Below are 26,511 nucleotides of genomic sequence, written 5' to 3'. Positions count from 1 at the left end.
TATGAAAAATTATATCCAGTATTGGAATATTATATACCATAATTTTATCCATTTCAACTATGTGCAATAGTGACTTTAATTATATATATATATATATATACTTGATATTGATTCGTTCCATGTCGTCGAATGTGCAACGTGAGATTATAATTTTTTTTCGTTTAAATTACGTATGGCAAACACGGTATTATTGACCATATAAAGTATTATTTCCATTTCAATGTCATTAATTTTATATATATTTGTGAAGCAGACATGTCTAGTGCGCTACTTCCAGTATCATAAGTACGATATGTTGTGTATGGATTTCGAATTGGATAAGACAAATAAATACATAAATGAACGGCTAATATAAGACTTATTTGATGTTTAGGTCGGTCTAGCAGTTGGTCCGGCGGTGTTTGGCGGTGACGCCGCAGAAATTCTCGACGTGATGACCCAGATGCAGCACTCTTCGCAGTACGCCAACGATGAGATCTTGCGGTCCTACTTGTTGCAAGCGTGGGCGCGATGGTGTAAGACTCTGACACATCACTTTGCCAATTACTTGCCTGTTGTGATGCCAAGCCTGCTCGATGCCGCCATGGTATGTAGTAGTACATACTGAATGGGTCTCAATGTATATAACACATATTTGATTGTCCTGTTTTGTGCTTTTTTACCGTGTGATATGGCTGGACATTTAGTCTACAGCGGACTCTGAACGTGCTATACGTGTATATATATATATATATATATATATATAGACTGGATTCAGGTTGTTGATTGATATAGACTGGAAAAAAGGTTGTTGTTTAAATGAAAATAGGACCCACTTGTACGAATCAAATGAAATAATACTCGTGTCTCTCCACGTCATTCCAGTCAAAACTAGTCCCAAAATATATTATTTGACACCAAGACATATACAACATATATTTATATCATTCATACAAGTGGTCATTGTATATATTGGGTTGCTATTTGAGTAAGGTAATGATATATATATCGATCATTACCTGATCCAAACAACAACCCAATAATCCAGTCTATATCGAACAATCAACCTGAATCCAGTATAAATTCTATATATATATATATATATATATATGTACAACATGTATGCTTTCATTCATACAAGTGGTCATTACATATATTGAATACGACAAATGATATATATATAATGCATATATATCTATCACTTTCATATCCAAACTACCGCCCATATATCAAACAAGCAACCTTCATCCAGCCTATATATATATATATACAGGCTGGATGAAGGTTGCTATATATATATATATGAACTCAACACGCCATCTCGTACATTCACGACACTACATTTTTTCATCATGTCTGTTGTAGCAACAAGCCGAGTTTGAAATGGACGACCAGGACGACATGGAAGACGACGACGACGACGACGACGACGTTCAGATTGCGCACATCAACGACAAATGCGTGAGCATTCGCACGTCCATCCTCGAAGAGAAGGCCACCGCGTGCCAGATGCTCAGCAGCATGGTGGCGGACCTGAAAGAGTCGTTTTTTCCATATGTGGAGCAGGTGACGCAGGTGCTCACGCCTCTCATGACGGACTCGGTGCACACGGAGATCCGCGCCGCGTCCATCTCGGCCATGCCGTGGCTCGTGCTGTCCGTGTCAAAGCACCTGCTGCAGCAAGGTCCGCTAGACACCCTCAGCCCCGTCGTACAGATGCTCGAGTTTACCCTCGGCCGCCTGCTCAATGCGCTTTCGACAGAACCCGAACTCGACCTCCAGATGACCATCATGCAAAGCATCAAAATGTGCATCTCCCACGCCGTGCACCCGCAACATGACGGCGAATCGCCGCCCCCGCCAGTGACGGCAGCTACTAATGTTGTCGAACTTCTCAACCACGCCCAGCTGTCGCAGGTATCGTGATTATTATGATTGATCGACCACGTTGTCTTGTACTGGGTGATTTATTATTACTTATTTTATTTTAAATAATGTTGAAAACCATTTTGTATTTTATAATTGTTTCGGTTGACTGTGCTGGGAAGGATTTATATTTTTTTTGCAAGGTCTTGCAAAATGGAATGTATGGCTACGACGTGGTATATAACTGTTTGGTTGTCATAATGTTCGTTGTTGTCTATCATCGAATACATGATCGTGATAGCAAATTCTACTATTTGTCAATATAATATATATATATATATATATATATAAAACAAGTATATTAAGTAATTTAATACATTATTTTTATATAATTCATACCATTATTCTTCATTTTCAACATGCATGATGATAGTACCTCAAGTGTAATGCATACATGCGGAATATGATCTGATCGAATCCTGTTTTGTGTGGGTTAAAATAGCTGGTGGAAGGGCTGCTGATTGTGCTTGCCGAGAGCTTTCAACGACGTGCAGTGCGCCGCGCCCGCAAAGCCATCGAAGAGTTTGACGACGAAGAGAACGAAGAGGACCTCGACAACGACGCGACGGAAGCGCAGCTGCAATTTATTCTGGCCGACTGCTTGGGCAATTTGGCCGAGACACACCCGTCGCGGTTTTTTCCTGTATTTCAAGACACGCTGCTGGACAAAGTGCTCGAGGTAGGTGGACGAGAAATATCTATTGTCTTCACGACTATCTATATATTCGTTTAAAATGTGATCTATATATATATATATATATATATTGTTTTTGAGTATGCATATGTTATATCTAGCTAGCACTTTGGAATATGATGTATATGAATGCAGAATCGCATAAATCACATTGGACAATGCTGTATGAATTGTTATGCTTATGCCTTCACGATTGCAGCATTGATTGTATCATGTTTGAATGTGAATAGGATATATATACTTTGACGTATTCACAATATGAATACTGTGAAGAGTATATATATCAATTTTTGAGTATCTATCGGTTTTGTGTCACGTCGTAAAAAATATATACATGAGTTTAAAATGGTTGCATATTTTAAAGTTTTTTTATATATTTCATTTTTTAGTATAAAGGCAACATTATAAACATGTATATTAATATGCGATTTCGTTTCACACACTCGTGAAATGGTTGGAATGACTTGATATGTCAATAGATGGTGCAACCGCACTGCCTTCCCGAAGATCGGAAACTGGCCGTGTACTTGGTGGACGACGTGCTCGAGCACTGCGAACCTGCGCGAGGCCACCTTGGCACGTTTGTCCCGCTTCTGCTGGTACATCCATCAACACCAACCATCATATATATATATACAACCTCTTTTGTCCATTCTACATATATATATATATATAAATATTTGTAGAATTGCGTGGCGAGCGAGTACCCGCCATTACGACAGGCAGCATCGTACGGGCTCAGCCTGAGCGCTCGTCTTGGAGGCGCAGCGTTTGCTCCATATGTAAATCCGACGGTGGAGTTGCTATGGACGCTCGTACACAGTGCCGACGCTTGGGAGCCGTTCATGGTCAACGCCACCGACAACGCCGTGTCGGCTTTGGGCAGCATCCTGCTCCACTTTGACAGTTTGCCGTCCACGTTATTCACGCAGTGGCTGGCCCTGCTGCCGCTGCGAGGGGACGTCGAAGAGAGTGCGGCGCTGATCCAGCGGGTGTGCGCGGCCGTGCTGGCGTCCCACAAGGTGCTGTCGGAGGACCCGAGCAACGTGCCGCGGGTGCTCAGTCTGCTTGCGGAGGTGCTGAGTCTGCAGCTGTTTGAACCCGACCAGCCCGTGGCCAAGGACATGCAGGCGGCGCTTCATGCGCTGCGGACGATGGTGCCGGATCACGTGATGAAGTCGGTGTGGCAGTCTATGAGTGCCGCCCAGCAAGCCGCGCTGCACGCGCTGTTTGCGTAAGAACGCCGATCGATAGACGACGACACACACACAAACAGTTTTAATTAAAATATAGAGCACCATCCCCAATCAATACTACATACTAGTTGGATATATTTCACTCGTTGGGGTATTATAAATGTACGGCATATACACAACGGTAGTGTTTTAGGCTCCATTAGTGTACTACTCAGTACTAGTATTCCTTCGAAGTACTCGGAGTAATATACTAGTACCGTAGGTGAGAAAAACTAGGTTGCATGCCGACGCTATTATATGGTAAGCGGTAGCACAATGAGATCGGAACTATGACGGTCGATTTATCCAACCACACTGACTGACGTGTCGGAACTCCGTGCCTTCCCCGACTCACAAGTTGCTTTCGACGATTCTAATGGCGAAGTTGAAGTAAAGGATCCTTCAAATCTGTACATGGGAGTACTGAGTATATATATATATATTGTGCTACCAGGACAGTTATTCCAACCTCTCTGTCCATTAAGGCATATATGCTCAAGAGTATGTCGAAACTAAGTGACACCATCATCACATCGCAGCAGTACACTAGTTCGACGATGTCGCCCAAATGGTTGGTTGGGCTCAGTTTCCACTTGGCGCCTCCGGCCGTTTCGTGTCGCAGTTGTAACCGTTTCAAAAATTCATGACAAACAGCCGTGCGTCGTTTCACAGTGGGGTAGGTAGCACATTGAGAGCGATGGGCAGCGGGGCGTCGTCGGCAATGCACGACGAAGCAGCGTTCCATGTCGTGCATGACGCGTACTTGAAAGGGCTGGAGAGCAACTTGGACGACCACGATCTGTTTGACTTGATCAAGGCCAAGCTCATCCAACACGAGGTAGGTGCACTTTGAAAACGACATTCGAAACAAATCGATAAAAATCAACTCGATACTGTATGTACACCCCATCCAGCACCACGACGAAGACAGCCACGAAGAGCACCACGATTACGTGCACGAGTTGCCGATAGCATCGCGCAACAGCAGCCGCAGCATGGGCCTCTTGTCGACCGGTGCTGCCACCCCCAAGGAGCTGGGGGCGACAATGCCGGCAGAATGTCGGCTGCACACGCCTCCGCCTGCGGCCAAACCTGCTCAAGCTGTCGTCCCCCGAGTCGTCCTGAGCGAGACGGAGCTCTCCAGTGCCATCCACGACGAAAGGCGCCGCTTGCACACGATGAAGGTAAACATGCTATGAAAACTTCGGTTGTTTCCAACGTCGTTTGTTTATGTTGTTAGAGTGCCCACCTGCACGACCCAACCAAGTTTCGACGCGCGTCGATTGTGCAAGAAAGTGTGATCGACTCCGCGTTTGTCGAGTTCAGCACGGATGTCCTCCTGGACCCGGTGACGCTGAAAATGATGACAGAATTCTGCAGCTCCATCCCGCACGCGGCAGAGCGCCTCATGTTTTGGGCCGACGTGCAGCACCTCCGGACGCTGCCAAGCGCGCAATACACAGACAAGATGCTGCGCAAGATCTACGAAAAGTTCCTTAGTCCGCACGCGGCCACGCCGATATGCGTCCCCACCGACATGATCCGGGGCATCCAAGACGAGTTTGACCGACCGGGGGGCATTCAGTCGGCAGGTACTTACCCAAGAGGATTCATCTATAGGGGCAATAGGGGGTTGATTGGTTGATTGGGGGGATGGACAGGGGTGTACCTCGAAGCCCAAGCGTTGTGCTTGAAAGATCTGGAAAAGGACGTATTTCCGCGCTTTGAAAAGCACAAGTTGTTTGACAAGATGAAGGCGCTGTGCGAAGCAAGGTCTGAGACAGGCCACGCGACCGAGTACGACTGTATCGATTATCTCTGTACAATATATATGTATATATTGTAGATATATATAAAGCGGTGTTTGGAAATGATATGGATTGAAATAATATATATATATATAATTTCAATCCATATATATATATATATAATTTCAATCCATATATATATATATAATTTCAATCCATATATATATATATATATAATTTCAATCCATATATATATATAATTTCAATCCATATATATATATAATTTCAATCCATATATATGTATATAATTTCAATCCATATATATATGTATATAATTTCAATCCATATATATATATAATTTCAATCCATTTCATTTCCAAACACTGCTTTTCGTACTGTATCATGCTAACGTTACTCGAAAAACGAACAGTCTGACATGTGTATTGAAGTAGATCCACCAACCCGCGATCCGACAACCCGTACTCGTTTCATGCCGTACTCACTGACGACACCAAGTTGCGATTTCTCAAAAGCTACTGCGTTGAAAACATGACCTTGGGTATTGGCCTTTTCCCAAAGTTTGGGCTTTTGTGCTGATTCGCCAAATCTATCGATCGATCCTTTGTTGTATCTAACCGTCACACGAATTTCATTCACATACTAATTCAATGTTGAAGTGGTCGAAGAGTAGATTATTTGATTGGCCACTTGATTAGTGTTCTGGGTTTTGATTGGTTGATCGACTGTCTGCCGATTTGGTTTTTCTGCTCATTCGATTCAGCCAGCACCCACTCCAATTTCGAACCGACTTGACAATATACGTTGATGCTTCCCAACTTGAAGTTGTTCGTGGCTAGAAAACTTGCTCTTTCACATGGAAGTGGAAGAGGCGAAACGGTTGCCCAACCAGTCCTATGTCCACGCATCGGCACGAAAAGTATACGAGACGTATTTAAAACCGAACGCAAAAAAGTTTGTGGCCTTGCCGCCGCACATCCACGAGGCATTTGCCGCAAAAGTGGACGCCGACCAGTTGGACTCTGTCGCATTCACCGACGTCCAGTACTTTGTGTTGGATTACGTTCGCACGGAGCTGTGGCACGACTTTTCGTAAGATGCGATATCGTTGCCCGTTGAGAAAAATGTAGACTTTTGATTGGCTAAAATAGTCGATCACTTTTCTTCTTTTTGTTATGCCAGTCAAGCTGTGTTGACTCGATGGTATTATTTTTGGTTGGTGCTGTCAGGTTTCAATATGAACTTGTAAAGACTCATGTATATACTTATTTTGGCAGGGTTTACCCACCGTACGTGGCCCGCATCCACGAAAGCGCGTTGACCCCTCGTCACTGGGACAATTACGTTCCGAATGTGTCGGCAGCCGACATGACGGCGGTGCTCGCCAAGCTGGACAAGATGGACCCTGCCGAGTGCGTAACTCTTCTTTATATTTTCATACTTTTAATATTGTCACTACAGTACCTTGCAAACTATGCGAAACTTATGATGGTCATGACAACCAACATGTACCGTAGCATCCTCGCGAAAGCGCTGACGTTGCCAATGGACCAGTTGGCCAATGTGGCGCTGGCACACAAGATCCACCGCGACACGTTGCTGCTGCTTCTGCACGACAAGATCGCGCACCGGATTTTCAAAAAGTTCCTCGCCAGTCGGATGAAAGATCACTTTGTCGTGTTTGTGGACGAGGTAGGTTCGTTTCGTGGCTATAAGAAAAAGAACAAAGAATCATCCGATGGAAGGGTGGATATGATTTTTCATACATGATATCTCGATGATGATGATATCTAGGTGGACGAGTTTATCAACTTGCCCGGCATTGAGTTCATGCAGCACACGGCGAAGAAGCTGTTTAAGAAGTACTTGAGCGAGCACGCGAAATTGCAAGTGGACATGAGCACCAAAATGCGCCAGGACATTCAAGCCAAGCTCAACACACCGTCGATTGACATGTTCAAGTCGGCGATTGTCAAGGTCAAAACAGGTATATTGTCCATGGCACCCAAATTTTGGAAATGACTTGAGAGGCATTTCGCACCAAATACAGTATATGATACAAAGAGTAGTATATATTTATATATACTACAGTAGTATATGTGTGGTTTTGCGGAGGGGGCGACCGATTCAAACGTTTGGATTGGCAGAAATGTATCAGAATGTGATTTTTTGATTGGCTTAGGAGGTTCTTCAATCAATTATTCTCGTAAGACATTCGATTCTGCTGCTGACGGCTACAGTTTCGAATCGATTGGACCATACTAGTATTCGTTATTCACGACATACACAAAGGACTAGTAGTTGAACGAGACATCTATATGTTGTACTCCAGGACTCCTGCAAGACTCGTTGGTGCGGTACTTGAAGTCACCAATTCATTCCGAGATGAAACAAGAATTCCCCGACCTCGTCCGCAACTTGATGAGTGCTGTGGACAAGGGCAAGGTCGACCTCCCGCAACTGGAATCGATTTTGTCCAACCCTACGTACTTGACCAACTTTCGAAAGTACCTCAAGACTCAGCACGCGGCAGAAAACCTCATTTTTCTCGAAGAAGTAAATATATATATATATATTGGTACCGATGATGCATATATAAGTCATGACGCTGGTGTTGTGGTGGCAGGTGGAAGAGTTTCGAAGGCTGCCGTCGTATGAAATTGTGGTCCGAAGTGCCAAGAAAATCCTAGACAAGTACATCAACATCAACACGGCGCGGTCACCGATTCCCATCGCCGCTCATTTACATGACGACATGGTGGAAAACGTCGACAAGGCTGGCAAGAGGTATTTTTCCGACGCGATTCAAGACGTCGTGTCCATATTGCGCACCACCGAGGTGCACGATTTTTTAGAGTCCCCGTTGTTTATGGTATGTGTGGCCCCTTTGAAAGTTTATATATAACCCAAAGTATTATACATTTATATAATCTGATGTACTTTAGCAACTGATTGGGTCGTGGGTTGTGTTGGACGAAACGTATGCGATTCGACAACTGATCGGGGAAGTCGAACTCGCGTATTTCAAGCACGTGGTGCCATTGACCAAGTCTGTACGCCAGGGACAATCCGGGGCTGCGTCGTAGGTCATGTAGATACACTATTAATTTGTAACAAACAACATACTGTAGTCCTATGTGTCGTGGAAGGTCGTAAATCCGTCTTCAACAGGATTGCGTGTTGGGTGGTACAGTATGATTGAAAAATCGAGTTGAATCCATTGAGAACCGGACCTCAACGACAGTATTTTTCATTGAGTGATAGTCACTCTCTGTGTGTGAGATCCGTCGACTTACTAGCTAACGTTATTAATAGTAGTAAAACGAGGAGTTGAATGATTGTGGTGAGCGCGTTCTCGTGTCCAATCAAACATTGTGCGGGATTATTCATAACTCGTACAGACAAACGCACCACCAACGAATCAATTACCAGAGATCAGTCGTCGTTTCATATATTGACCAATCAAAATCAAGGGGTTATGAATTCAGGCACACGCGAGGGAAAAATGCTTGCACTCTCCCAGCCACATAAACCCCGAAACAAGATCGTTGGGGTTGTATTGTGTAGACTGAAAATGCAGCCTGGTATCAGACGTTGCCAGACTCTGAGCCCTGTTCGAATCCAACTACGCCATGTGCACTTACCTAGAATTAGGACTTTTTTGTGCTGATTTGCCAAACATCGATCGATTCTTTGCACTAACTTTTGTACTTCGAAAATCCGGTTATTTCGTGGATTCAGACTCTGGAATCCGGTTTTTTGTCTTCGATTGACAAAACTAAAAACCGGATTCTTGTGCAAGAATCCGGATTCTGGAAACCATCGATTTTGCTGGTTTCTTGGAGGGATTGATTGGTATTCTGCTTTCAGAAATACTACTACGTACTACAGTTATGTAACGATTGCAAGCGGGAACAGTTGGTAAACTTTTAGGCCTCTGATTGGCAAACAAATTAGTGGACTGTGACCGCTGGGTTCCGTTCTTGACGCTTGTATTTTTGCTTGAATTATATATTCCATTTCCATGACTCGGAGTTTGGGGTTTCTGGGGTTTCGGGGTGTTATATTTATTCTCCGAGTACAGTGTACTTACAGTGACGAAAGGAACGTCGCAGCTGTGACCACATGTGATCAAGTGGTCCATCACATGGTGCTTCTTAGCCAACTATTTAACCAGTTGAGACCGTACATCTTCGTGGGAGGGAGATGAATTATATTCCTGCAGCGCAGAATGGGCTCCGCACTCGCTGAGTCAACGACTGATGTGTATGCAACTGACAAAAGCTACGTAAATTTAGACACGCAGTTACTTGTATCTCATCCTTGTAGAAGTTGGTACCAAGTTACTTGTATCTCTCCTTGCACAACTCAATGTGTTCGTCAAAAACCCGCTACGAAGTCGCTGCACCATCGAATGGACCTTGAATGGTGAAGTGGAAATCTTGCCAGTAAAGTTATACGATATGCAGCTACTGCATATACATCTTCGTCTATGATCATGCTACAATCGGATTCTTGGTGCGTCGGAACACGGCCTTAACTCGTCCGATGTCACACTAATTTCAATAACACACTAATTCGATGTTGAATTCGTCGAAGTGTGGATTTGATTGGCCACTGATTCGTGTTCTGCGTTTTGATTTTTAGTCGATCCATTGTCTGCCGATATGGTACTGCTCATTCGATTGAGCACCCAACTCCAATTTCGAATCGACCTGACAATACCGGTAACTCCCAGCACGGTGTACTTCATGCATTTCACGAGGGTAAAGTTATTGTATTTGGAAATTCTGGCTCGTCATTTGGAAAGAGCTGAGGGAGATATGTGAAGGCGTTAATCTGGACGAGTTATCTGCAGACTTGCAGTTAAATGCCTATACATCGACATTGCACAGCTGGTGCAATAGGCGGTGCTAGGACACAACCCCACGACCCTGGCTCTGCACACATACTACTAGTACTAGTAGTAGTTACAGCCAGATGAGTATTCTGGTCACATGACTTTACTAATCTTACTTACTTCCCGCAATTCGATTGCAAGCTGAGTGTGCGCAAAGCGGTTGATACTACCGGTATTAGCAAGCGGTCGTCATTCATTGCAAACTCACGACGGCGCTGTACAACATAAATACTATAAACGTAAGTACACACAGAACAAATGCAAATACGTACTATTTATACCGGTAGTATTATTCATACTAGTACTAGTACATCCGAGTAACGTTACTACCGGTATTAATACCAGTATTGTACTAATGTTAGTACTTCGAAGTACAGTACATATAATACTTGTAGACGGTTGACTGCAAAGTGTATCTACCGTACGTTCTGTTTCATTGGTCCGCATCTTTCGACGATGCCACTCTGTATGAGGCCGAACTTGCCACAGGTGGCACGCTATCACAACTCACATCTTGCATCAGTAGTGTCCCAGGACTGGCAGAAAGTTATGCTTCCCGTTATGTGGTTGCCGCTCAACCCCCTCCTCATAGCCAATCTATATATTGTCTATATACTTCGTCCTCTATACTAGTACACTAGAGCCTCACGGTATGATAGTTACCAGTCAGTACAGTACTAGTCCCCGGCAGCCTGATATGCAACACCTGTACAGTAGTACTACTATACTTCGCTATCCCAATTCCATACCGACTTCGGAATTTTCAACGTTCCGCAACATCCCACCATACAACAACCATACCAACCCACCAAGGGGAAATGAACACATTGCACCCAAACCTTAGATACAAAAACCGCTACGTTGCACTTGTGTTAAAATGGTGTGTTGTTGTTTGTGTCCAGAAGATGGGGTACAAACAACTAGATTATGTAGGGAATATCAGTACTGGACCGATACTAGTACTTGAAGTGCTGATTCATTTGCACGTGTCGGATTGATGATTAAAGTTGGAAGGTTGACAACTACGTACAGCCATATTGAGATAGAGGATGGGAATACCCCTGGCACGACGAAGATGCCAGCAAACTATTGTCAACCCCTTGCTTGGGACCCTTCTTGGAACCAACCATCCCACTAAGAGGTACGTTTGTCGTCGTGTCCGGGACAGTGGTACTTTACGGTAGAGCCGGGTGTGGGCGTCTAGCCAGCAGGTGCACGGACAGGCGGGTTTGCGTGGCCACCTTGTTACACACAAATGTATGGTGATGTACATCACGCCAATTAGCGTGAACCTGTGAGTCATGGACGAAATTGCCAAGCCATGGCGCCTCGACTATGTCAGAATGACCCCCCCCACGTCAATATAGCATGGGGGCGGTAAGTTGGTAAGTCTATCAATCGTCTCCTGTACTACCTACCAGTACACAGTACCTAAAGTTTGGGTGTTTGAACACTTATTCGACCTAGGTAACAAACGCGACCTACTAATCCATCCAAATGCAAAAGTTCTTACTCAGTGGCATCTTTACAGTGCCAAGTTCACAATGTCCTCCAAATACCTCGGTCGTTGCCGTCACACTGCAAAATTGTAAGCTGCGAAATAGGCTAATTTGACGTAAACAAAGTTGTAGTACAATACTATGTAATGAGGGAACATGCTCCGACCAGCTGTGGACATAATTCGGCTCTCCCTTCAACTGTCCAGCTGTTGACGAGTGGGATGCTATGTCCCCCCTAGTCGGTGCATTTTCCCGATTCGTCGGCGGCCCAGCTGTCTCAGTGATTGCCATTTCGACATTTCCCATGTCTCGCACACATCATCAGTACCTTGATCAGGACATGTTGCCGCCTCTCCATGCGTGGCTACCATCATCCACGCCAGTGTTTCCACTGCCGACTCCATACATCCAGCGCGATGACCCCATTGACGACATCCACAATCATCACCATCAGCAGTATCGTCCTTCACAGGCCTCTCGTCGGCTCCCGTCCATTTCAGATATGCTGAATCCCATCGAGCATTCGTTGCCACCGCTGTCGATTCTTCCTCATGACCATGTGACGTCGTTCGAAGTCACACACGAACATGCGATGCTGTCGCCCGCCACCAGCTCGGCCGCGTCGACCCATACACCGGAGCATGTCGAAGGCGACCGTCGCCAGCCCCAGTCCATCGAAGTCAAGGGAGAGTGCTTGGACGTACACTGCCACGAGACTGTCAAGCATCGAGGGTACTGCAAACAGCACGGGGGTGCCAGGCGATGTGCAGTGGCCCATTGCGCCAAAGGCGTCCAGGGTGGCAGCTTGTGCATTGGCCACGGCGGAGGCAAGCGGTGTCGGATCCCAGACTGCAACAAGGCCACCCAGTCCCAAGGGCTGTGCAAAGCCCACGGGGGTGGAGTCCGGTGCAAGTTTGAGGGGTGCAACAAGAGCAGCCAGGGCGGTGGATTCTGTCGGCGGCATGGAGGCGGTAAGCGGTGCAGCGTCGAGGGTTGCCCGCGGGGGGCCCAGAGAGGGTCGACGTGCGCGCAACATGGCGGCAAGTCTCGGTGTCTGGTGGACGAGTGTGTCCGAGCGGATCGAGGGGGCGGGTTCTGCGAAGTGCACCGCCGCGGCAAAGTGTGCACGTTGAGTTATTGCAACCGCCTGGCTAAAGTACAATGTGACGGGTACTGTGCCCAGCACCACCGCGAACGGTCGTTGGCATTCGACTAAACAAACTAGTTTTTACTCGTAACTTGGGACGACACAACTGTTAATATACTATTATTTATTCCCACGGTGGAGTTTCGTACTCTAAGAATAGCCCACTTGCTCACGCACCGAGTAGTACTTTACGACGTGCGTTTTGTGCAACCGACAGACACAGTGTGGGCCATGGGGGGCATCTTTACCCGGGCTACGACGTCCTTTGCCGCTGTGCACTCTGACGTACGGGTTACTAACTACGCTTTGCCCTAACTTGACAACGACTAGGACTATGCACCCTCTCAGCACATGAGCAGCGAACGGTCGTTGAACTTGAATCGATATCGACAAAAGGTTCAGTCGTCGTGATGTCCATACTCATATGACACTCACAACACTATGGGGGGTAGGCTGGCCAAGCGTACGCGGTGCCCGAGCCGACTGCAAAAAAACTCCACAGGATAAATTCCGTGCCCCCAGACTGCGTTCGCCCTTTCGACTCGACGCCGACGTTGCCGATCACATACTCCCCCCCCGTGTCAGCCCCCATGACACCTCTGGCCGAGCACCAAGCAACTAAAGACAAGAAGCACATCCAGGCAGGAAATGCGCTCGTGGAAATCAAGTACACCCAGCCCAACGGCGAGCGCAAACTCGTCAAAGCCGCCACGGAAAGCGTACGTCCGTCGTGTCATCATCGTGGGATGATTGTGTGACGTGGCTATGGTTGTGTGACGTGGCAGGCCCTGCGCACGAGTTTATCCAACCCTGCCAAGTACCGGCGCCAATCCATTTGCTCCGACTTGCACACGAATCTGTCGATGGCGTTCACGGTGGACGTGCTGGCCGAACCCGTGACACACAAGCTCATGATCCAATTCGCCGACAAGATTCCGTACGCTCCCCAGCGGCTACTGTTTTGGGCCGACGCGCAGCACCTCCGGACCCTGCCGTCGTCGCAGTACACGGACAAGGTCCTCCGGAAAATCTATGACAAGTTTCTGAGCCCGAGCGCGGCCACGCCGATTTGCGTACCCACGGGTATGCTGAAGGTCATTCGCGCCGCGTTTAACAGTCCCAATGGAATTCAAAGCGCCGGTAAGGATATATCATTGGTGTATGTGTATACGTATGGGCGCAGTTCCGTGACACTTTTTGGGACCCTTCGATGGAGGGGTTCCTTTACTCCAAATTGCTATTATAATAGTGTTTCTTAAAGAGGAGAATTGATGCAGTTCGTAGAACTTAGAATCATGTCGAAATTCGTGTTGATGGAAAATGAATTAAAAAAGTGGAAATATTGATAGGCTGAAAACAGTTCCGAGCTACTTGATTTTATCCACTTATCTGTCAAAAATTGCGTCTGGTTGGCTGAAAATTTCAGAGTGATTGTTTTCTACCAATCATGCATCGTGGCACGGAACTGCGCCCATACGTATGTACAGATGTAAAAAAGGCCGCGTAATCCCTCGTCATATTTCAGCACACAATATATTTGGACTCTAATTTAACCCACGCACTATTGCAGGAGTGTACTCGGATGCCCAGGCGTTGTGCCTGCGTGATTTGGAAAAGGATGTGTTTCCACGCTTTCGAAGGCATAAGTTGTACAGTGAAATGCTCGTGGCCCTGGAAGAAAAGCCGCTTTCCAAGTTGTCCACGGCCCTCGGCGCGTTGCACGCCCCCCAACTCCGGTACATATATATTGTGCTTTTCACCCAAATCTGGACTTTGGAGTCATTTTTCACCAGGTAGTCGTTTGATCAAACTTAAGCTTTTACAACTATCCTTACTGTTAGTCTAGTACGTGTTTTTTGGACTGGGCGGAAGTTTGGATTGGCAGAAATTCGACAGAACTTGTGATTTGATTGGTTTAGACGGTTCTTGAATTTGTTTTTTTTCTCAAGGTGCACTTCTTTTTTCGAATATATCGATGGGACAAATATAAATTGCGCACATCGTTCCGTCGTCGTCGTCGTCGTCATGACATGGTTTGCGCGGTAGCTCGAAAGAAATGCGCGAGTCGTTTCAGAGCGTGCTGACCAACGAAGTCAAGCTGCGGTACTTTAAGAGCTACTGCGTGGAAAACATGACGCTGGAGAACCTCATGTTCCACTTGGACGTGGAAGACGCCAAGCGCCTTCCCAACCAGTCGTTTGTCCAAGCCCGAGCCAGGAAGATCATCGACACGTACATCCGCCACGGCGCCAAGATGCACATCCACCTGCGCCAGTCCATCCACATGGACTTGATTCAAAAACTCGACCGCAACGAAATCGATCCCACCATGTTTGTCGACTCGCAATACGTGGCCATGGAAGCCATCAAAGCCGACGTGTGGCCTAAGTTTAGGTAGTGCCGCATACTTGTCCATTTTAAGTGGGACACCGTTCCAATGATGTTGTAGCGCGTCGGGGACGTACGTGCATTACATCCAAGAGAGTTCACTGGACGACGACGAACTCGAGTCATATGTGCCGATCGTGTCGGCCTCGGAAATTGACGCGCTTTTGAGTAACTTGGACGCCACGAGTTCGTCCATGTATGTACTTCAGTGATATATTGTCAGAAACGGACATGTTGGCGTCAATAACCTGACTGATATATATATATATAGATTGAAACATCGATATATATATATATATATAAATATCGATGTTTCAGTTTCGTTGTTTTATTATACGATCATCAAATGTTTTTTTCATATATTTTGTGTTACGTTATATATATATATATATATACTGTATATATTTGATCATACCGTGTGTAGCTTTCTTCAAAAAGCCATGGAACTGCCCACGAGCTTGATGGCCAACATTGCCAAAGCCCACACGATCCAGCACGACACTGCCTTGCTTTTGCTCCAGGACAAGATCGGCCACCGCGTGTTCAAGCGATTTCTCCAAATTCGCGGAAAAGACCACTATGTGGCGTTCATTGACGATGTAAGCACCCTCGTCGGGTTCGTGACGTGTTGATTTCCCCGTTGGCTTTTAAAGGAAATAAATCTGTGTCCGCCTATATTATATATGTATATATATATATGTATATATGTTTACTTATATATACTAGTATATGTTTACTTGTATTTTTATATATATATTTACTTGTATATACTAGTATATGTTTATTTATATATACTAGTATATGTTTACTTCTACATACTAGTATATGTATACTATATATATTTAATTATATATATATATATATGTTTACTTATGTAGATATATATTTATTTGTATCATGTTTACTGGTTTTTAATGATTCAATGATCCCTCTTGATCGTTCATCGATGACGCAAAGTGTCTGCACTACTTGACGTGAATATGGTATGGTCTTGATGACTTGTTGCTTTGGCCGTTACCTTTTACAACTGTTTCCTTATCTGCATAAATATATTTATAGAAGCAGCTACATATATATATATATAGCTGTTTACCTTCCATGTTGATTGTGCTGCTTCAGGTGGAAGAGTACACCAACTTGCCAGGCATCGAGTACATGCAGCACACGGCGAAAAAATTGTATAAAAAGTACCTCAGTGACAACGCCCGATTACAAGTGGACATGAGCACAAAGATGCGCCAAGACATTGAAGACAAGCTCGTGATGCCTACCATGGACATGTTCAAACCGGCGATCGTCAAGGTCAAAACAGGTATGAAAGTGATTTATAGAGTATTTTTCCTAAAATCACAAATATATGAAAGTGATTGATTTATAGAGTATTTTCCTAAAATCACAAATATATGAAAGTGATTTTTCTTTCCTTCCACGTTGCTGACACAGTTGCTGCAAAACGATGTGCGTAGGACTGCTCCAAGACTCGTTGCTACGGTACTTGTCGTCACCCATCCACGACGAACTCCAGACCGACTTGGAGATTCCGCAACTTGTGCGAGACATGACAGCAGCGAGGAATAGCGGCAAGCTGGAGCTGCCGCACCTTGATTCAGTCCTCGGGCATCCCAAATACATGTCGAATTTCAAAAAGTACCTCGCGTCCCAGCACGCGGCCGAGAATCTCATTTTTCTCGAAGAAGTACGTGTGCGAATGTTTGTGGCTGTGCAGGATATATATATATAAATACTTGGTAGGTCGAAGAGTTTCGACGGCTGCCGTCGTCGCAAATCGTCTTGCGCAACGCCAAGAAGATCGTTGACAAGTACATCAATAAAGCCACGGCCAAGGCGCCGCTGCCCCTCGCCAAGGAACTGCATGATACCATGGTTATGTCCACCGACGGCATGGAGAAGTCGTTCTTCACCAATGCAGTGCATGACATCATGCATTTGCTTCGGCAGGATGAAGCGCCAGAGTTCCTGGACGCGCCAATGTTTATGGTGCGTCCCCACATGTGTGAATGATGAAAAAAAGATTATATATATATCATATTGGAATTATAGGTGCTGGTGGGGGCATGGGCCAGTCTGGACGAAACGTATGCAAGGAAGCAACTGGTGGGAGACCTCGAACTCGCGTACTTTCGCCATAGGTTTCACGCAATCTGCGAAACCAAGCGCGACCGGCCAAAGTCCTAGTAGATATAGTACTACCGATGATATGTCACGTGTACTAATATTTATTCGATATGGTTTATTATCGTGGTCGAATATATAATTTGAGCCACGATCTTTTCAACGGATCAAGAGATTCGCGTTTGCAAGGGGTCAGTTTGACGACTTTCGACTTTTAGAGTAGAATATATATATAATAATATTGGGAATTCGATACGAATTTCCAAACCCCGTGGTTGAATCGAATATCGCGCCGCCGAATAATCGATTCACGAATCGACGCGATTGGCTAATCCAATTTTGAGTGGATTTGATTGGCCTTTACAGAAAAGACAAGTGTATATTCAACCAATCAGAACTCCAGCGTGATTCCAAATTGATTCGACAAACCACGCGAATTTTGGACGTTTATAGCGAATTAATTCACAATAACGTTACTGTACATCAACTTCACTTTTTGTGAAGGCGGTCCGTGCGACGATACAAGTGGCTTTTTTTACATGCAGTTGTAATGATGTAAACTATAAACGTTTGTACAGGGGCTTCGGGGTAGTCTCGTTGTAAGAAGACACATAGGAAATTCTGTACAACGAATCCAATACAGTTCTACTTCGATGATATTCAGAGGTGTTATGGTCAAAGGAGACTCCCAACAAGGCACACACACATGGAATACTATAAACACTGTCAATGTGCACATGTTGCTGCGTCCGAGATAGAGTTCGTCCACTCAGACAAATGGCATCTCGAACACACCAAACCCCCCAACACTCGTGTGGTGCCCCCCCCGCGGTCACACATTTGCAGCCCCCATGCCCCCAGACAGAATCCGTCCCTTGGTTGCTTTATTGCACTCGTCAAGCTTACTAGTACATCGCACTCGAGCCCTGTAGTCTTGGGGACTGGGGGGCCTTGTGAGTCTCGTTGGACTGCCGAGAACGAATGGACATTTCAAACATATACAAATGCGTCGAGGCACAAGCACTACCGGTAGCCACGAAAACCGCCAACAACAATTACCCGGTATTGCTGGTGATGTGTAGTCATGTTGTACGAGGTGATACATCCTTCATGTCCTTGTTCGTGGTATTGGCGATACGAAGCTTGTCGTGTACAATATGACCATACAAGGTGGACTCGGCAATGGTGTTTGTTAATGAGGTATGTACTGTACTAGTATACTACAGTAGTACTGTACATAGCTTGGAGAAGGGGGATGGGGGGGGTTGGGCTGGAAACAACTTTTCCGTCTTGGCTGAACAGTATCCAGATTTATTGACCGTTTTTCGGCGTCTGGCGGCGTACAGTATGTAAATTTTCTATGGATATAGAATCTTCTATCGGATTTGTTGACAAGATAACATATGTACGTTGAAGCACGTGGATCGATTTGAGAGGGGCAACGTGAGTTTGGTTGTAAAGTGATTTCAATTGGTTTCGTGTGATAGGAGGTGGTGTCTGAGTCGGGCATGCAAGTACTGTACAGTAGTAGGTAGTGCTGGTGTACCTATTATCCAGCAAACTTGCTCATGAAGTACAGTACTTACTACCTATGGACCTGAGGTACAGTATTACTACTACGTAGTACTTCGAAGTACGTGGTACATATATGACCTTAACGCCGACTAATCCAGAAAATGTCGAAAATTTACCTTCACATCCGGATATTTGAAATAAAGAAGCATTCATTTATATTTTGTCAAATATAATAAATGACGCATTCCTATTCTTTCGAAATAAATGACTTCACTCTCGGAACGTTGGTCTTTTTTGCCAGTTACCGCCATTCCAAGAACATCATGATGGACAGCGACGATGCGGCGTCGGCGCTGGACAAAGGACTAACTATGCTTCTTCTGCCGACGAAACGACGACGACCGATGAAGAGGAAGCGAGGTGGTCAGTGTGATCGCGACCAAGACGACAATGCCTTGACACCGGAAGAGGCCGTGAACCTTGTCAAGAGCGGCATTCGGTACGCGGCGAATCCAGTTGCCTCGTGTCGGAAGGCGGTTTCCGCTATTCTCCACGCGCTCTCGTTGAACGATCCCGCTGTGTGCAACGTACGACTTATCCTCTCAGCCATGCGCAATTCTCTGAACCGTGTTCCAGATCCACCGAATATGGGAATGCTTGTTCGACCGATCAAAGGCGTTTCGCATCGAGCTCGTGGGACAGCTGCACCCGATCTGCCGCGTCTTGCACGTCAAACAGCTTTACAACATTGATATCCTCCGTCTTTTCCGCGCTTGGGACGTCAAGTTCGGGGGAAGCATGCCGCAACTGCGCGCCGCCGTCAGTGCCATTCCATCCAAGTGGACGGAAATGCTCGCGACGGTACAGTAACGTTGGATACCATGAAAACCCAACCAACCCACCGACATAATCCATATTTCTTCGTAGCACGACCACAACATGCATGTACATGCCACGACGACTCGAACGGACACGCGCATGTTGGCCATGCAATTCGATCACATGCAGCGTGAAGTGGATATGCACGGCGCCGCCATTCTCGCGCACGTGGACAGCATGCAGCACACGTGCGGGCTTCTCGTGCCGACAGTCGAGGACTGCTTTGCCGCCCTCGTTCGCCCCGCTCCTTTGCTCTACGACGACGACGACAATGGCGATGGATGGGAAGATGTGATGCCGTCCGTGGCGGCGATACCGCTTCCAGAGATCATCGCGTCCTGCGGCCTCGGCAGCGCCGCGTACTCGATCAGCATTCCCATTCCAGACATAATTGACACCCACGACATTCACCTCTTGCGGACAACTCTGCAGGAACAAGCCGCCGAGGTTCGAAAGTCGCTGCTGCCGCAAGTCCAAGCGTGGGCGGCCATCGCGCGGACCTCCCCGACGTCCGAATGTGCTCAAACGGTCGAGCACATGGAGCGATCCCTTCAATGCGCACTTGCTAAAGCCCTCGAGTTTGCTAAGACATAGTTGTGCTGGTAGTAGGATCGTGTTAAGGGATGATGTACTGTAGTTGTCGAGTCGATTTTGAAATGGTTGTGAATTCAAGCGACTAGTTCAAGGTCGACATGATATATGTGGTGTGCCAATATGGCACTTCGGTCTACCGGCGGCGTGTAGAGGGGCGAGGATTACAAGGAGCCAAGTGTGGGCGTGCTGGTAGCCACAATGGCTATCGCCAAGTTGAGTCCCCGAACTGCGCAGCGCTGCAGCGACGTTGGAAGGTCATAGGTGGTGCTAGGACGTTGACGAGGTCGCTACAGAAATTGCAGCGCGCTAGCGCTCACGCAGCTAGTACATTGGAAGGTATGTGTACATGCAGCAGCCACGACAGCAGCAGCGCCTCATGAAGGAGGCCATGGAAGTACTCTGATCTTTCTCATCGTTTGTTCTGGCGCCGACTGATGCAAAACCTGTATATTTCGATCTAAACAATATGAAGTATCACAGGTTTTCATCTGAAACGACCCCACCCCAACAAGCGCACAACAACACCACCCCAGATATTTTCAGCGCAGCATCATCATGGAGACGTTGGTGGAAAGGTCGTATTCGAAGATCCGCAAGTTGACGGGGAGGGCGCAAAAGGAGTTGCGAGATGCCCTCGACGGTGTCTTGGCGAAGATCGCTGGGAAAACGGCGCGCCCGGACGAGGCGGAGATATTCTACCCACTCTGCCTTGCCATCCTCGGCAGACAGCCCAAGCAAGCGTCGCAAGCGCTGGACTGCATTGAGAAGCTCATTTCGTATGGGTACCTCCGTGGCGCTGGCCCCGTGGATGCCGCGACGATGGCCAAGCTCCCGCTGAAGGAAAAGGACGAGGACGCGGCCAAAGTGACGCTCATGGACGCGATTGTCACGTGCATTTGCAGCTGTAACGACCACCACGACGAGGAAGTGCAGCTCCAGGTGCTAAAAGCTGTGCTCCAAGCCGTGACCAGTCGAACATGCGAAGTCCACGAGCACAGCCTGCTCAAGTCGGTCCGCGCTTGCTACCATATTCATCTGGTGAGCAAGAACACGATGAACCAGACCGTGGCGAAGGCAACCCTCCAGCAAATGGTGAACGTCGTGTTCCAGCGCATGGAGCACATGGAGGAGACCTTGCATGTGAACGACGTCGCCGCCGTCCCGCCGCCGCCTGAAGCTGTCGCGTCCGTGGAGGCGCGTGAAGATTCCAACCACAGCCTCCCCGACGATGCCGCCGACGGCGTGGATGCCGCGGAAAAGGCCGAGTCCGACCACGCCATGTACCCTGGTACGCATTTAGCATGGTTATTTGTTGATTTGAATGGTTGGGTTGTTTATGTATATATGTTGTGTTATTTAACATATTGTCTCGTCATTATACTTTATTAACGCCATAATAAGCAATCATTTCCATCGTTTTGGAACTAATATATATATATATATATTACATTTGAACGTCATCGTACAGTATCCATATTTCCGAACAAATATATATATATATATATATATATATACAGTTTATATATATATATACAGTTTATATATATATATATAAACTGTACAATAGTGGTCTCGTTCATATATCCGAATATCTCTTCGACACTTTGAATTTTTGTCTACAATTTCAAAGATCACAGGAATTCTATATATTTATATGATAACAAACTCGTTTCAGCTAATAGGACTATTGTCTATATGTACTTTGTGTTTTCGTAAATGCGTCTCCTGACGGGTAGTATACGTACGTAGACGTGGCGCGGACCTTGCACCTCCATGCCGCGGTGCTGCACCGGGTGCACACTCGTTTGGCGAATTCGAGCACAGCCGACTTGGTCTCGGACGACGTCGATCCTTCTTCTTCTCCTGCACCTACCACGACGACGACATCTGCACCTACATCGACATCGCATGCACCCTCGACATTTCCTTCCTTGTACCACAAGGATGCATTCCTGCTGTTCCGGTCCCTATGTCGCATCTCGATGCGGTCGCTGGCCGAAGATTCGGCGGCGGCGGCGACGGCCATGACATCCTCGTCGTCGTCGGCGGCGACGACCTCCGCCGGTCCCCCGCAAGGGAGCGACGACCCGTTTGCATTTCAGAGCAAGTTGGTCTCGTTGGATCTCTTGCTGTCCATTTTAAACGGCGGCGGGCCGACATTTCGGGACCGCTTCGTGACGCTGATCAAGCAGTACCTGTGCGTGTCGTTGCTCCAGAACTGCACGAGCAACTACACGCAGATCGTGGAGCTGAGTCTGCGTGTGTTTGTGGTGCTAATTGCCCAGTTCAAAGCCCACCTGAAGAGCGAAATGGAAGTATTTATCACGCACATATTTTTGGGCTTACTGGAAAGCGACAACTCGAGCTTGGAGCACAAACTGCTCGTGCTCGAAGTGCTCAAGCAGATCTGCCTCGATGGATCTATCCTTGGAGAGATCTTTTTAAATTACGATTGCGATTGGAACTCGATGGACTTGTTCAAGAGAATTGTGGACGCCATCAGCAAAATCGCCAAGGGCGGCAAGAAAAGCTTCGAGTCGACCCAACCCACGTCGTCTAACGCAGCGAAACAAGCCAGCAAAGTTCAGGACACGGCACTTGTCGTCAAAGGTATTGTCGATTTGATAGTACAAATTTGAATGACGAAACCGATCCACAATCGATCTGATTGGTTGAATTTCATTGAGAAATGGGTTTTGATTGGCTAATAATTTTGAGGTAGCCAATCAAATCGATTTAAATTCCAACGAGAAACCACAACACAATGCAATTTCACTCGAAAGCACAATACACGAAATGGTGTTTCATTTCCCCCACACTTTGGTGCTTTGTGCTATGATTCGCCAAATACATCGATCGATTCTTTGTATTGTAGATTTGATATACAAATTTGGGGAGGGGGTGCAATCGAATCGCGCCGACCAAACCAATCCGAAATCGATCTGATTGGTTGAATTTCATTGAGAAATGGGTTTTGATTGGCTAATAATTTTGAACTTTTCTGAAGTAGCCAATCAAATCGATTTAAATTCCAACGAGAAACCACACCACACCACAATGAAATTTCACTCGAAAGCACAATATGTTTGCACACTCATTTTCAATTACACAAAGTCGATGTTGGATATTTGGTCCAAGAGTGGATGTAATTTGATTGGCTACTTGATTCGTGTTGTGGGTGTTTTGATTGGTCGATATATCATCGATTGTATATTGGTTTCTTTTACCCCAAATTTGGTGCTTGGAGTAAATTAGGCCATATGGTTTGACGAGGCCTACTACTACGGTATATCCTCCCTTGTACAACCTATACAATGTTCAGTACCCTCCCTCGTCTTTGTGTATTACTGTCTGATTGCCAACCTTTTTGCGACAACTGTATTTGCTACTATATACTATATATATATATATCCTATTATAAATATGTGATTTGTGTAGGCCTCGAATGCTTGACGGCGGTGGTGGGGTCGTTGAAGAAAGTAGCGAATTTCACCGACGAAAAGCGCAAGATGGACAAAATGCTCCAGGAAGATGACGACGACGGGGCCGACGACGACGTGGCGGAGGACGTGACGGTCGTGGCCAAGCAGCCTTTTGGCATGAGTGCCGTGGAAGCGTTCGATAAGAAGAAGCGGCTGCAGGAGGAGCTGGCCGAGGGCATTTTGAAGTTCAATTTGAAGCCCACGGATGGCGTCAAGTTCCTCGTCGCGAAAAAGTACATGGAAAACACCCCTCGCCACGTCGCCAAGTTTCTGCACGATCAGAGCAACCGACTCGATAAGACGATGGTACTATTATTGTTATTACGAGGAGTTTTTGCATATATATTAATCACGGTGATGCCGAACAATGGTATATGCAAATATATATATCTGTCGGGTGGGTGGGTGGGGTTGAATAATGGTTTTGCAAACAACATACATGTAAATATCTCTGAATTGGTGATGTGTAATAATTTATATATATATATATATATATATGACGGGTTGATGTTTAAGAATTGCATTGCAAATATGTATATATATATCAATATAAGCAAATATATATATATATATATATATATCAATATAAGCAAATATATATATATATATTAGTATATATTTATATATATATATTAATATATATGTATTAATATAAGCATATATATATATATATATTAATGACGGGTTGATGTGTTGTTTCATAGGTGGGGGACTACCTGGGCAAGGAAGTGCAGTACCAAAATGGGTTTTGCCTCAAGGTGCTGCATGAATTCGTCGACATGATGGACTACACGTACGTTTGATCGTTCAGTCGGGGTCGGGGTAGACATTTGGAAAGTGTGAAACTCATGAATATCTGTGGACATTTACTAAGTATGACATTTCTCAGGGATCTATTCTATTGGGGGTGTTTGGGGTGTTTCTAGGCATGCATGCATACGGCCTCTACATGGTGCATCGTGATAGAATATTATTTAAATAATCGTGATTTGTTCAATATTATTTTGTACTTTTTTGTATTTCTTTTCTTGCGAATGTAGTGTTCTTGAGTCATTTTGACTGAATAATATATAAATAAAATATATAATGCGTCGTCCGTCATATGTAGGGGGCTTCAAGTGGACGAAGCGATTCGGCACTTCCTGGCTGGGTTTCGGTTGCCAGGGGAATCGCAAAAGATTGACCGCATGATGGAAAAGTTCGCGGAACGGTATGTTGACTCTGTGGTATTAAGAATTCTCTAGTCAGCATGTGTTGTGCTCGCTTATTTCATGGTTTTTCATCTATTTTCGTTTGTTTTTCATCTATTTCACGGTATATTCTCACCTATTTAACATGCGTAGATATTGTTTTCAAAACCCGGGTATCTTTCCGTCGGCGGACACGGCGTTCATCTTGTCGTTTTCGGTGATCATGCTTCAAACGGTAAGAATTTGTCCATGTTGAACACTATTCGGAGTAGATAACCTCATGTATATATGTAAAAATTTCATCTATATTTTTCATCGTATATATATATTTATATAAATATATTATACCCATACAGGACTTGCACAACCCGTCGATTCCCGAAGAAAAACGCATGTCCAAGGAAGGCTTTGTTCGCAACAACCGCGGGATCAATAACGGCGAAGACTTGGCCCCTGAATTTCTCGGTCTCAAATATATATATATTAATTTCGTGTTTTCGTGAAATACCTATATATATATATATATATATATATATATGTACATAGGCGGCATTTACGACCGCATCAAGAGCACGCCCATCTCTCTGAAAGAAGACGTGGATCTGAAGAAACGCATTCAAGTCCAAACGGGAAGTGTGCAAAACAACGACCGCATGCGGCGTGAAGCATACAGCAAAGAGCGTGAGGCCATGGTAAATATATATATATATATATATATATATATATATATCGTATGTTCTTTCATTTCCCCCAAATCTTTTGGCTCCATATATATATATATATATATATATATATTGGAAACTGTCGTCTTTGGCGCCAAACATATATATATATACATATGTTGTGTTCTTTGTTTTGATATCCAATATATTATATATATATGCAGTTTTTGCTCCAAACATATATGTATCTATATCATATTTCCTTCCATGTCAAGAGTTTTGATATTCCAATATTTTGGAAACCTGCTGCCGTCTTTGGCTTCATACAAATATATATATATATATAGTAAAACCGACTACACCCAGCTGCAGTGCCATCCAGAATGCCTGGACACCACAATGATGGAGACAATCCTTGTAGGTGAAAAGCTCGGAGGCTCTGTTCAAGCGACGGGTGCCGGCGACCCCCCAAAGCAGCGGCAGCGGCGCGTTCCAGCTCATCACGGACGACACGGAGAGCTC

At 45.6% G+C, this 26,511-nt stretch overlaps 6 protein-coding genes across 7 annotated transcripts in view; all 6 read left to right on the top strand.

Moving 5' to 3' along the window:
• The window catches only part of H257_16099, an 8,981-nt gene extending 5,023 nt beyond the window's left edge, over positions 1 to 3,958 (top strand). Inside the window, exons 7-11 of one of the 2 annotated variants that reach the window (XM_009844427.1) lie at positions 374 to 586; positions 1,345 to 1,896; positions 2,348 to 2,584; positions 3,079 to 3,198; positions 3,286 to 3,958. In XM_009844427.1, the coding sequence (XP_009842729.1) occupies positions 374 to 586; positions 1,345 to 1,896; positions 2,348 to 2,584; positions 3,079 to 3,198; positions 3,286 to 3,837 (1,674 nt within the window). In that variant the 3' untranslated portion in view covers positions 3,838 to 3,958. The remainder of the gene's footprint in view (positions 1 to 373; positions 587 to 1,344; positions 1,897 to 2,347; positions 2,585 to 3,078; positions 3,199 to 3,285) is intronic. The other variant, XM_009844428.1, reaches the window with a different exon arrangement.
• Positions 3,959 to 4,492: 534 nt separating this feature from the next.
• On the top strand, positions 4,493 to 8,736 carry H257_16098 (hypothetical protein). The gene is made up of 12 exons (XM_009844426.1): positions 4,493 to 4,672; positions 4,749 to 5,018; positions 5,075 to 5,426; positions 5,496 to 5,631; positions 6,035 to 6,141; positions 6,440 to 6,692; positions 6,878 to 7,012; positions 7,118 to 7,292; positions 7,395 to 7,587; positions 7,933 to 8,156; positions 8,227 to 8,472; positions 8,546 to 8,736. The coding sequence occupies exons 1-12, from the start codon at positions 4,532 to 4,534 to the stop codon at positions 8,684 to 8,686; spliced, it is 2,373 nt and encodes a 790-aa protein (XP_009842728.1). The 5' UTR covers positions 4,493 to 4,531; the 3' UTR covers positions 8,687 to 8,736.
• A 3,378-nt stretch (positions 8,737 to 12,114) lies between these two features.
• Positions 12,115 to 13,279, top strand: H257_16097 (hypothetical protein). The gene has a single exon (XM_009844425.1). It carries the CDS (start codon positions 12,226 to 12,228, stop codon positions 13,213 to 13,215), a length of 990 nt encoding a protein of 329 aa, XP_009842727.1. The 5' UTR covers positions 12,115 to 12,225; the 3' UTR covers positions 13,216 to 13,279.
• Positions 13,280 to 13,308: 29 nt separating this feature from the next.
• Positions 13,309 to 17,794, top strand: H257_16096 (hypothetical protein). The gene is made up of 12 exons (XM_009844424.1): positions 13,309 to 13,431; positions 13,477 to 13,542; positions 13,599 to 13,865; positions 13,932 to 14,286; positions 14,717 to 14,882; positions 15,193 to 15,540; positions 15,596 to 15,730; positions 15,959 to 16,133; positions 16,654 to 16,846; positions 17,001 to 17,230; positions 17,287 to 17,532; positions 17,596 to 17,794. The coding sequence occupies exons 1-12, from the start codon at positions 13,378 to 13,380 to the stop codon at positions 17,728 to 17,730; spliced, it is 2,370 nt and encodes a 789-aa protein (XP_009842726.1). The 5' UTR covers positions 13,309 to 13,377; the 3' UTR covers positions 17,731 to 17,794.
• Positions 17,795 to 19,469: 1,675 nt separating this feature from the next.
• Positions 19,470 to 20,710, top strand: H257_16095 (hypothetical protein). The gene is made up of 3 exons (XM_009844423.1): positions 19,470 to 19,769; positions 19,819 to 20,043; positions 20,110 to 20,710. Exons 1-3 carry the CDS (start codon positions 19,506 to 19,508, stop codon positions 20,653 to 20,655), a joined length of 1,035 nt encoding a protein of 344 aa, XP_009842725.1. The 5' UTR covers positions 19,470 to 19,505; the 3' UTR covers positions 20,656 to 20,710.
• A 456-nt stretch (positions 20,711 to 21,166) lies between these two features.
• The window catches only part of H257_16094 (hypothetical protein), a 14,959-nt gene continuing 9,614 nt past the window's right edge, over positions 21,167 to 26,511 (top strand). Inside the window, exons 1-8 of the mRNA XM_009844422.1 lie at positions 21,167 to 21,943; positions 22,405 to 23,265; positions 24,094 to 24,443; positions 24,842 to 24,930; positions 25,246 to 25,347; positions 25,481 to 25,562; positions 25,684 to 25,792; positions 25,874 to 26,019. Coding sequence (XP_009842724.1) covers positions 21,211 to 21,943; positions 22,405 to 23,265; positions 24,094 to 24,443; positions 24,842 to 24,930; positions 25,246 to 25,347; positions 25,481 to 25,562; positions 25,684 to 25,792; positions 25,874 to 26,019 — 2,472 coding nt within the window. The 5' untranslated portion in view covers positions 21,167 to 21,210. The remainder of the gene's footprint in view (positions 21,944 to 22,404; positions 23,266 to 24,093; positions 24,444 to 24,841; positions 24,931 to 25,245; positions 25,348 to 25,480; positions 25,563 to 25,683; positions 25,793 to 25,873; positions 26,020 to 26,511) is intronic.

This window comes from Aphanomyces astaci (assembly GCF_000520075.1).
Source record: "Aphanomyces astaci strain APO3 unplaced genomic scaffold supercont1.80, whole genome shotgun sequence".
Lineage (NCBI taxonomy): Eukaryota > Oomycota > Saprolegniomycetes > Saprolegniales > Verrucalvaceae > Aphanomyces > Aphanomyces astaci.
Note: the sequence above shows the minus strand (reverse complement) of the source record. Positions and strands in the feature narration are given on the sequence as shown.